We start from the raw sequence: 12,506 nt of genomic DNA, 5'->3' as shown, positions 1-12,506 counted from the left end.
ACACTATTCAAAGAGCAGGGGATTTCTCCATGTGTCCTGGCCAATATTTAACCCTCAACCACCACCATCAAAAACAGATTACCTGGTAATTTATGTTAGTGCTGTTTGTGTGGCCTTGTTGTATGCAATTTGGCTGTCGTGTTTCCCTACATTACAAGTGACTACACTTCTAAAGTACTTCATTCGCTGTAAAGCATTTTAGAGTCTTCGGAGGTCGTTAAACATGCATGTTAATTTAGCTCTCATACTGTCACTTATTCAAATCACTTAATTTTGTCAAAATTAATATTTTGCGGAAATACTGAGAGAAAGAAAAGAGAACCCAGATTGAGTCCCATTCACCTCAAAAAATAATTGAATTGCAATTTATTCAGGACAAACTAAGGAAAATTTCAGCACATAATACATGCAGTCTTGACAAAATTATTCAGGGATGACATTACTTCTTACATTCATCAACGTACACATTAAGACAAGTTCTTTTTGTTCCCGCATCCCAAATCCTCTCCTAAAGATACCCCAAAGTATAGTTCAACCACCTTCCATCTCGTTGCCCAAATATCCATTCTTCACATGTGAGCATAGGCAGTAACTGCTGGTGGGCGATTCATCCATATAAGGCATCGCAGCCAAGCTTGATCATATTGCAGCTCAACATATATACACAGATATTTTCCCTGGTAAGGCCACTGGATAGTAATCAACAGCAGGAACTCTTGCTGAGTTTTATCCTCTCTAGCCAAGGGCTCAGGAGGACAATTCTGCTGCTTTGGCTAAGTTAACTTGTCACAGGTGTGGAACTGAATCAAAGGGCTGGATTTTACGAACCTCGGCGGGTCCATGGTGGGCGATGTTGGTGGCGGGTCCGACCCCGTTGTTGTCTCCATCCCGGCCTCTGAAATTAATTTCCTGAGATTGGGCTCGTTAAGGCCGCCCAGCGTGTTTCACGGAAAATTAGAGAAAGCGGGTCTGGTGACATCATTTGATGTCAGGTCATCAGCCGGTTTCCTTAAAGGGACCATGGACAACTTTTGATATTTGTGCTGTCAGTGTTCCACAGCATTGAGGTGCCGGAAACATATGCTTATGGAGGGAGTCACAGCACACAGGGAGGTCCTCTTCCCTTCTCGTGGGCAGACGAGACCTCGCTAGGAGATCAACACAGCCTAGTTGCACATTGCAGAGGAAGGCACAAGCAGCAATGTGGCCAGGAAGACCTGCATGCAGTGCCGCAAATGTTTCAATGATCTCAGCAGATCACGAAACATTAGTACTAAGCCGCACTCAACCTCATCCTGCTGTGCCTCACATCACCATCACTATGTCTTCCCTACTCTACTCCTGCACATCCTTACCTTGCACCAGCACCCATCCCTCTCTATCTACATTATCACATCCCCATCTCACTAGCCACCCCTCACACTCCCTCATTCGAGTGCAATCGTACCAACTAAAAACACACAAGGGTAGGCACTTGTGTGTTTTGTGCAATATGTATGCAACGTTTCTGTTAAAGTGGTGTCAAACATTGAAACCTTGATTTTCAACACTTTGTGTTCTTGGACAGATTTGAGTGCACCTTTGAAAGTGGCTTAGTGAGCTGCAGTGAATGGTGAGACACAAGGGTATCCCCTGCAATGGTAAGGAGTGTGAAAAGAATGGCTTGGGCATTGTAGGGATGTTTTATGGTGTTGTTGTGGGGTGGTGTCAACCTGGTCCATCAAGTAGCAGCTAGGGTGTACAGCGGCAAGTGAAGTAAATCTGACCATGGTGAGGTCATCCTTGGCCTCCTGGGCTGCAATGTGCTCGGGTGCTGATGCCCTGTTTCCTGTGCAATAACAGTTGATTGCAGATGAGAGTTTCAAGGGCACCCATGCTGATGGAATAGATGGCAGGTGAAGTAGAGATGATAGAAGCGATCTGTCAATGGTTCGAAAGGTAATGAGGTCAGACTGGATGGAGACTTGTGCAAAGACTTGCAGCATACTGAATCTGTAGTGGAAATGCAGTTTAGAGAAGCTAGTGGTTAAAGGAAATTTCTCAATCAATAGCTGGGAACTATGACTTGACATTTGAAGTTGCCAACACATCAGCTGATTCAAGGGCCACTGACCTCCCACCTCAGCTTCACAGATGAGGTCTAGGCACAGTGGGAAACTGGTGGGCGACCTGTGAAATTAAAAAAGCTGGGGGGGGGGGGGGGGGGGGGGGGGCGAAGTTAAGTGGCTGTAAACAAGCCAATGATTTTAATTGCCTCTCTGCTACTGCGTGTCGGGTCTGCTCAGCGCTGAAAGACCTAGCATTTGGTAAAGGCGCATTGCTCAGTGCTGACAGACCTAGCATTTGGGGAAGGCGCATGGCGGCGGGTTCATAGCGGGGTCCTGACCCGCTGAGAGAAAAAAAAACACTTTCCCACCCGACCTGCCAACGATCGCCCCGCTGACCCCTCTGCAACTTCCTGGTCTGTGTGGCTTAGTATCACACCAGACCATAAATTTTGCCTAACTACCGAATAGATATATTAAATATACCACCTCTGCCAGCAGCCTGAGACACCAATGAGCTAATTCACCAAGCAATCCTCAAGGGTACCATGCATGTGGTCTAGAATATTAAATCTGGACATTGAAAAATATGGTGTAAGAGACAATATTAAAATTTGATCGCAATACAAAAATAGTTACATATACATTATGAAAATCTGAACCTCACCATTTGTAGACAATAAGAAATGAGCAGCATTCTGCTGGGGTAACCATCTGATTTTATTAATTTTTTCCTCAATTTCTAGACTTTTCAAATAATCAAACTCCGGTTCATGACTCTGAAAGGTACTGTAAACATTGTATTCGCCTCTGTGATGAGGTCTGTTTTTACTCTGCAAAAACAAACAGGAAGTTATATTGCAACATTAACACATTAAATTAGCTCTATCAACATTAGTACATCTTTAATTTGCCATATAAAAGTTGTTTGAATGAAAATTAAAATTGCTCCAAGTTTTTTTAACCTCTATTTGGTAGCCAGCTAAATACAAAGTCCAATATATCTACAAAGGCCTACGCAGAACACACTCCCACTATGCAACAATATTTTCAATAATTCAGAATTTCCATTTTTAACGAAAGTTTTTTTGATTAAATATGTGATTAGCTCCATACATATTGATTGCTCTGATGATGGTTAAATACAAGTGAAGTGATTGTGTGCTATCTAAAGGACTTGATTCATTTGGTATGAAATAAATAGAAAAATGGATACAGTTGGATATTGTGTAGAGGACATTGATGTGGAGAAGGAATAGCTCCATACATATAGTGGATTGTTAAAAAACTTCAACTGGAAGTTCAAGGAAAACTTTGTATTATACTGCGAATAAAGCTTAAAATCTTCCACCAAAATTATGCTCATAGTTTTCTAGTTTTCTCTCAAATCACTATGTGTGCTGCAGTAGAGGATTCATCCTGACTTATCCCTTGCCCAACCACCCCAGCTCTATTCTTCCTCCACATCAATGTCCTCTACACAATATCCAACTGTATCTATTTTTCTATTTATTTCATACCAAATGAATCAAGTCCTTTAGATAGCACACAATCATTTCACTTGTATTTAACCATCATCAGAGCAATCAAAACATTGCTCACTTCAGCTCTTCATTTCTATTTCAAACCCAATCAATTGCTACCTTTTATTTTAATGCTTCATTGATTGATATTATTGGCCTCATATGTCCTCCGATCTCGTAGAACTTCCAATTCTCATTGAGGCTTCGAGTAGTGAACCGCCAAGTCAGTCTTGAGGCCCCCTTGTTTATTATGCAAAGCTTAAACAAGCAAAATCTCCAAGTTTGCAGATGATACAGGAATGGTAGGCAAAGCCAATAATGTGCAACAATGCAACCTTATTCAAAATTATTTCGATAGTTGGATCAAATAAATTGAAAGTAGACAAGTATAAATTCATGAGAACAAGGAATCAAAAAAGAGGCTGTATGTAGTAAATTATACAATCATACATCATTATGATCAGGGATGATTGCCAATAAACTTTGCTTGGCTGCAGTAAAAGGGAAAAAAAGGTTTCCTAAGCAGAGGGACAGAGATTACAGATCAAGAGGTTGTAATGCGTTTGTACAGGGTGATCAGACCATCTAGAGTTGTAGGTACAGTTCAGGTCAACTAATCATAAGGAGGATATTATTGCCCTGGGGAAGATATACAGATAAACAGCTAAAGATGATTTCAGTATTAGGAATTTACATTGAGAGAAAAGATTGAGAAAGTCGATTTAAATGTTTTCTATGGACAGATTTTCAAGATAATGAAAGGCGCTGACAAAACCAATCCAGGCAAATTATTTACAAAGGCCAAATGCTGAAATACCAGGGAAATAGATTGAAAATCAGGAAGTTAGGAAGAAGAATAGAAAGCAGGCAATACTTTTTCCAACCCAAAGGCCACTAGATATGTGCAAGGGAGCAATTAGATAGGTTTCAAGAGAGACAAGCGATTTGAAGGCTATGATGGGAAGACGAACGTGATCTATTGTTGGGCCTGAATGAATTTTCAGTTTTCCTAAAAGAAATGATGTTCTAATTACTACCAAGTTGTTCAATTTTCTATTTCATGCAAAATACTTATCTTCTCAACAACTCTATAAAAAAAACACAAGACCAAAAGTATGGCTAATGCTGCAGGTGAGAATTCCCACTGGTGCAATCGAGATGCTTATCAGAGATTGGGATAAGCGCTTTTTTGGGTAGAGTACAAGAAACTTCACACTGCATCCAAACCATGATGATCAGATTTGAGTGCGTGATTCCAACATTGGATATCAAATCATTTACTCTCGGTCACCTCTGATGTTGCTGAGCACAACATTCCATCAGGAGAAAAAAGTATGGAGTGGGTCATCAAAACAGGGGTCAACCTAGAAATACAACAATTCACAGACATACATGTACATTTTACAAGCTGTAATAAGATTTGAGGGGTTCTAATGAGGTCAAGTACAAGTGCAGAACAATTCAACAGAAGCCTAATTTTGTCAAATTCACTATAGTTAAGGAAAATATTCATATTATGTAACAAATTCTGCTTTATGAAAACAGAAAGTGAAATATTACATTACAAATATTGTGTATGAAACACAGAAGGATAGTATGCAGGTACAGCAAGTGATCAGGAAGGCCAATGGAATATCGACCTTTATTGCAGAGGATGGAGTATAAAAGCAGGGAAGTCTTGTTACAGCTGTGCAGGGTATTGGCGAGGCCACAGCTGGAATACTGCTTGCAGTTTTAGTTTCCATATTTACGAAAGGATATGCTTGCTTTGGAGGCAGTTCAGAGAAGGTTCACTAGGTTGATTCCAGGGATGAAGGGGCTTGACTTATGAGGAAAGGTTGAGTAGGTTGGGCCTCTACTCATTGGAATTCAGAAGAATGAGAGGTGATCTTATCGAAACGTATATTATGAGGGGGCTTGACAAGGTGGATGTTTCCACTGGCGGGGGAGACTAGAACTAGAGGGCATGATCTTAGAATAAGGGGCTGCCCATTTAGAACGGAGATGAGGAGAAATTTCTTCTCAGAGGCTGTGAATCAGTGGAATTCACTGCCTCAGAGAGCTGTGGAAGCTGGGACATTAAATAAATTTAAGACAGAAATAGACAGTTTCTTAAACAATAAGGGGATAAGGGGTTATGGGAAGCGGGCAGGGAAGTGGGGCTGAGTCCATGATCAGATCAGCCATGATCTTATTGAATGACGGAGCAGGCTCGAGGGGCCATATGGCCTACTCCTATTTCTTATGTTCTTATGTTGAATCAAACTAGCATTTTTTTCTGCATCGCCATCCCACCTAAAACTGTAGCTGATATGAGCAGCGTCAGTGGCCTTCATTGTGTTTTTTTTAAGGCGGCGAAACACCCTTGCTTAATATGTGCAGGAAATCATATGAATCCAGTAAACTGTGCTGTTGGCAGCAGAAAACACAATTCAAAATGGACGTTTATATAAATACAAAAGACCATATCTAATAAAGTATTTGAAACAGTAAAGCATGGCCTGTAATACAACCATTATTGCATTACAACTTTTTAAAAACACAATGGGCTGGATTTTGGGCTTTTTGGAGCGTTAATCACGGTGGGGCGTTAAAGTTAGCGCCTGACAATAGTTTGCGCCTTTGACTCGCCGAAAATGTAAGTTGGTAGAGCGCAGGCGTTAAGTCAGGCGGTAACAACGGACTTTGTGTGCCCGAGCCTAAACTTGTGGTGATAAGGAAGTTTCATTGTTGTTTACGGCCCTGCAATATAATGTTGTATATTGTATGATTTTATATTGGTGGGGGTGGGGAGGGGATTTTGTGACTTTATTGCAGTAAAATATATGAATCATCATTTTCCATTTGTGTCTTGTGCATCATTCCAACGTTCACCGGAGATGTGCTTTTATGGGGCATCCCTCAATTCCCTCTAGTTTGGAGAGCCAGTTCATTATGAGCTGGCGACGTGCGACTCTTGGTCCAGTAGCATCTCCACGCTGCCTCCCCCGTGAATGGGGTGGCTATCCAATGGGGGTCTCGCAAGGATCCTCTTGTCGTCCTCCTCCTGAGGTGGGCATGCAATCCCCACTGGCAATGCCTGGCCCCTCATGATGGCCAATCTGTGCAACATGCAGCACATCACAATGAATTTGAATACCTGTTGAGTGGAGTATTGAAGGCTGCCTCCAGACTGGTGCAGGCACCGGTCTGCCTGTAGGAGATGGCATATCTCTCTCAGCACTTCCTTTCGCAAGCGCAGCCTTCTTGCACACTGCTCCTCAGGGAGCTGGACGTCAGAGCGTTGGTGCCTGTAAACCTGTGGGGGGGGGTGGGGGTGTTAAGCCCTTCTCCCCAGACTTCTTCGGGCTCTCCTCATCCATGGTCTGACATGGCCAAGAGCCCTTCCTCTAGCTTGACACTGCCTGGCAATAGGGTGGAGCATGATACGCTGGTGAACTAGTAATGCCCCCATTAAATTTTCTGTGAAGTTGTAAGGGCACTGTAATGGCAGATAAAAGTGAAGTATGCAAGTTGGAGCTTCACGCTGGGTTATGTGCGCAACTGTTGTAGTCAATGTGACCTACGATGTAGAATCCTCATTCCTCCATTAGAAAAGGTTGCCAATATTTTCTGGGGTGGACGTTAAATGAGACGTTAAGCCTGACATGTTCCATCCGGGGCGCTAGTACAGCGTTGCACGACGATTGAGGTCATCATCATGCTAAAAATGGAGGGTGGAGCAGTAAGTTTTTGAGCCGGCGCAAACCAATAGCCAAATCTTCCGGCCAGGCGCTAAATCCTGAACACCCGGCATAATGCCCAAAAACAGCATTTAACGTCTCGCCGGGGCACTAACTGAGGCGCAAATGAGATGAAAATCCAACCAATAGTAATGCCATTATTCTTTATATTTATGAAGATACAATATTCAATGAATAAAAAATAAATTTAGGAGAAATTAAGAGTCAATTTAAACTCAAAATTAAACTCCCAATTACTTTCCAATCCTTGTGACTTTATGACTTTAATTACTAAGATCTGAATTCTGTGTAAATTCATTACCAACCTCCTGTTCCCGTTGAAATATAACGACTCTGCCACCTTTGTCTCCAGTTGCTAGTAGGTCTCCAGAGTAGTTGAATTCAACAGTTGAAATTATATCCGCTGTAATGGAAGAATATAAAAAAATTAGCACTGAAGACATCTCCTTCAAACAATCTAGAAATTTAATTTTGGTGGTTTCAAACAAAATAAACATATTAAATGATTAGCTTCCAATATGAGCTACACTGTTTTACCAAAGACGCTTCAACTTTGAACTACATGTACAACATCCTGTACCTTAACACTCAGCACATCTCCCGGTGTCCTAATCAACGTTTATCCCACAACAAACCTCACAAGAAACTGTTTCATTGGTACTGATCTCATTGCTGCTTGTGGACTTTGCTATGTGTAAATTGGCTACTGCAGGTCCCTACATTACAACAGTGACTGTACTTCAAAACTAATTAATTGACTGAGTGCTGGACCATCCTGGCATTAAAAGCATCAAAGTGAGTCAAGCAGAGACAGTTAATGACAGACAGCAACAGAGAGTCATAGATTAAAGAAAGTGAAGGTACCGCTACAGGCCACCACTGAAAAGGTTATTTAAAAAAAAAGTAAAAACACGTCGTAATATGGAACTAGGAGCTTGAGAGCTTCTGCTGGTGTCCAGTGCCTAAAGTACCCCTCAATTGAACCCTCCCTCTCACTTCTCCCTCTCCCAGGACCTACTGCCAGCAATGCACAGCAGCTTGCCACTCATGTAAATGAGGCCAGATGCCCAATATCTGGCGTGCCTCGGACCTAACCATTCTGGTGCAGGGATAGTTCCCTGCACCGAGATTGCACCTTCAGGCTGGTACAAAAAGAATTCTGGGCCATGATGTCCAATCCTTTACATTCACAATTCAAAAACAAATTCCTGTTTACACAAGATTTGTTTATCCAGCTGAAGTGGGGGAAGAGAAAAACAATTTGTTTAGTGGAAAATCTTGAAAGTAGCCAGGTGTGTATGTTTTCATTTTTTATAAATACATACAAACACACACACACTCGCCTCAGAAAAGTAATGTTTTCAGAGGTTATTTCTGGAAGTATCTGATTGACAGCGACTGGCCATTCATAAAGTACCGTTGGATGCCCCACCATATAAGCCACTTTCCAAGAGATGCAAAAATTGCTGACTGAATTTTGCTGGCTCAAATTAATACATTTTAGTTCTAGTTTGTCAGTTATTTTTAAGTATTGATCATCCCAGTCAGGATATTAAAAATGTGCGTGAGCACAAGACAATCAGCCCATTTGGGTGATTGATGGATCTTTTTAAATAAGGGGAGTGCACATGAACAGAAAGTGTGAAAGGTCAAGTTCTGGACCAAATTTGAAAAGCCAGAGTATGGAAGAAGAAATTATTGAGAGGGGGGGGGGGGGGGGGGGAGGGGGGGGAAGTATAAAGCAAGTGCAAACATTTGTCAAAAAGCACGCAAGTGGAGAAAAGGGGCTTAGTCTACATATTTACAACTGGAGCCAACTGTGGACGAAACACGTAAAGACCAGATGAAGAAATGAACCAGCTACTTGCACCCCTCCCCCCTCAGTCTGAGATTCTATTGAGGATGAGGATAGAGGTGTACCGATGGATGTGGTGTATTTAGATTTCCAAAAGGCATTCAATAAGGTGCCACACAAAAGGTTACTGCAGAAGATAAAGGTACGCAGAGTCAGAGGAAATGTATTAGCATGGATAGAGAATTGGCTGGCTAACAGAAAGCAGAGAGTCGGGATAAATGGGTCCTTTTCGGGTTGGAAATCGGTGGTTAGTGGTGTGCCACAGGGATCGGTGTTGGGACCACAACTGTTTACAATATACATCGATGACCTGGAAGAGGGGACAGAGTGTAGTGTAACAACATTTGCAGATGACACAAAGATTATTGGGAAAGCTAGTTGTGTAGAGGACACAGAGAGGCTGCAAAGAGATTTAGATAGGTTAAGCGAATGGGCTAAGGTTTGGCAGATGGAATACAATGTCGGAAAATGTGAGGTCATCCACCTTGGAAAAACATCCACCTTGGAAAAAAAAACAGTAAAAGGGAATATTATTTGAATGGGGAGAAATTACAACATGCTGCGGTGCAGAGGGACCTGGGGGTCCTTGTGCATGAATCCCAAAAGGTTAGTTTGCAGGTGCAGCAGGTAATCAGGAAGGCGAATGGAATATTGGCCTTCATTGCGAGAGGGATGGAGTATAAAAGCAGTGAGGTCCTGCTGCAACTGTATAGGGTATTGGTGAGGCCGCACCCGGAGTACTGCGTGCAGTTTTGGTCACCTTTCTTAAGGAAGGATATACTAGCTTTGGAGGGGGTAGAGAGACGATTCACTAGGCTGATTCCGGAGATGAGGGGGTTACCTTATGATGATAGATTGAGTAGACTGGGTCTTTACTCGTTGGAGTTCAGAAGAATGAGGGGTGATCTTATAGAAACATTTAAAATAATGAAAGGGATAGACAAGATAGAGGCAGAGAGGTTGTTTCCACTGGTCGGGGAGACTAGAACTAGGGGGCACAGCCTCAAAATTCGGGGGAGCCAATTTAAAACCGAGTTGAGAAGGAATTTCTTCTCCCAGAGGGTTGTGAATCTGTGGAATTCTCTGCCCAAGGAAGCAGTTGAGGCTAGCTCATTGAATGTATTCAAATCACAGATAGATAGATTTTTAACCAATAAGGGAATTAAGGGTTATGGGGAGCTGGCGGGTAAGTGGAGCTGAGTCCACGGCCAGATCAGCCATGATCTTGTTGAATGGCGGAGCAGGCTCAAGGGGCTAGATGACCTACTCCTGTTCCTAATTCTTATGTTCTTATGTTCAATTATTTAACTTTTTTTTGATTGCGTGCTGATGGCACCACTTGTGGCTTTTAAGGATCACTGGTGAAAATGTTCTCTCTCTTCTGTCACTACAAATAACATAATGGCCCAGAAATTGTGGTCGGAGGCTTCCTGCGGGCGGATGCCTCCAACCAAATTTTTTTTTTTTACAAAACTACCTGGTGGTCCTGGAGGAACGTCGACTTGCGGTCAGAGGGCTCCATTCGCAGTCCAGCGTATGGGCCCACGCATCCCAGGAACGCAAGCGCAACCTGGGATCACGTGGGCCTGGACCACCAATGAACATGGAGTATTCTCATTGATAATAATGGTGAGTTCCGTTTTTACAAGCTCCCATTACTATCAATGAGAATACCCCCAAAAACACAAACACAACAATAAATTAAAAAACACTTCACATATTTAAAATTAATTGAAATTGAATTAAATGTTTTAGACAAAAAAAAAATTGATTCTCTTTATATGTTTTAATAAGGGTAAAAATAAACATGCCTTAATGGACAGGGTTTCCAATATAAAAATTAGTGATCAAATTTAATTTTTCTATCTTTTAAAACTCTTACACCTGTGCATGCTTTTACCAGTGTGAGAGTTTGAAGGACATTCGCTGGGAAGAAGTTGGGCAAATATAGCCCAAATCACTACGCGCGAATGTCCTTCTCTTAGGGATACGTGCGATCGGTCAAAAGAAATTCTGACAGTTTGCAAATACCGGTTCTCGGCACATGTGCATTGTACGCACCCGGAGAGGCTACAACTTATGGCCAAATATATGAGAGAACATTCATGGACGTGCGGACTGGATGTTACTTTTCGTAAACAAAAAAAAGCGCACAATCACTTAAATACTAGTTCTGGATTGTGTTCCAAGTTAATTGTCCTTCACTATCAAGATCCTATTGCAGAACACATCCAGTAAACGGTGCAATTTAACGCAGAATGAAATTCCAGAAAGCACAAGTGCATATTGCAGTTTTTTAAAAATGTAATCATTTTTTTTGTTTTTAAATCTCATTCTTTTGAATCACAACCCCCTCCCCAGCTTCAGTAAATTGGTTACACCCTGACCTATTTTTCCAACTCAGAATATCATTAACTTCTCTGGGGACAGAATCAGGTGATTAAACAACCATGACACCTTAATTTTCAATCGACTAGGTTTTGAATTTAACCTCATTAACCATACACTGTCTTCAATGGAGTAATGTTTTCACAGGGAAATGGTACTCATAATCCTCTGGTCATTCCCCCTCCCCTCTCTGAAATATTTTGCAAGTAGGAAGGGACAGCCGACCATCTGTGCTTCAGAATCCATATTCTCAGTACTCAGGCTGAACACAAAATGGATATCAAGCAGAATATACTGGAGTCACGTACACTATGCCTTGAACAAACTGGATTCACAAAAAATCTGAACAAGACATTACCACATTTCATGAGGCTGCTTTTGAAAGACATGATTCGGCAACATTCAGCTTGAAGCAAAACCAGTTAAAAACAAAACGGATTCCAACACATCTTTAATGGACATACTAGTGGAATTGATGCTTTTTTCCCCCCCATTAGTAAAATATGTTGTCTTACTATAGCATTCAAAACATTGCAGAAATTAATTCCATAACACGCAATGGTACTCCAATTAGCTACGTAACCAGTCATACAAACTGAATATAAATATACACCCAAGTCTGTAATCGGGATCGATCCACGGATTACCAAACAAAATAAATCATCAATAGCAGTAATTGGATTTACATTTTAAAAATGAACGTTGACATTTATTTTTGCTGCACGAGAGACTGCCAAATGGGATTAAGAATACTTAATCATAAATTAACCACCAAAATACAAAATTCTTTAAAAAAAAAACATCTAATTAGGATAGCCATCTGTCCTTTAATTTTGAGATGATTCAATTTGGCATCCTTGTCCTGGTTTCAGGTGATTGAGTCTACCATAGTTATGATTGTCCCTGTTAAAGGGACCAGTAAGAACCTTGGGTAACAAATTATTAGATGTGT

General features: G+C 41.5%; 1 protein-coding gene across 6 annotated transcripts in view; it reads right to left on the bottom strand.

Moving 5' to 3' along the window:
• The window catches only part of ppp2r2d (protein phosphatase 2, regulatory subunit B, delta), a 111,668-nt gene that overhangs the window by 42,025 nt on the left and 57,137 nt on the right, over positions 1-12,506 (bottom strand). For all 6 annotated transcript variants that reach the window (XM_070876774.1, XM_070876777.1, XM_070876776.1 and 3 more), the window contains 2 exons: positions 7,617-7,714; positions 2,713-2,878 (listed from right to left, as the gene is read on the bottom strand). In XM_070876774.1, coding sequence (XP_070732875.1) covers positions 2,713-2,878; positions 7,617-7,714 — 264 coding nt within the window. The remainder of the gene's footprint in view (positions 1-2,712; positions 2,879-7,616; positions 7,715-12,506) is intronic.

Source organism: Pristiophorus japonicus, chromosome 3, assembly GCF_044704955.1.
Source record: "Pristiophorus japonicus isolate sPriJap1 chromosome 3, sPriJap1.hap1, whole genome shotgun sequence".
NCBI classification, from domain to species: domain Eukaryota; kingdom Metazoa; phylum Chordata; class Chondrichthyes; family Pristiophoridae; genus Pristiophorus; species Pristiophorus japonicus.
This window is presented reverse-complemented; position numbering and strand designations above follow the sequence as displayed.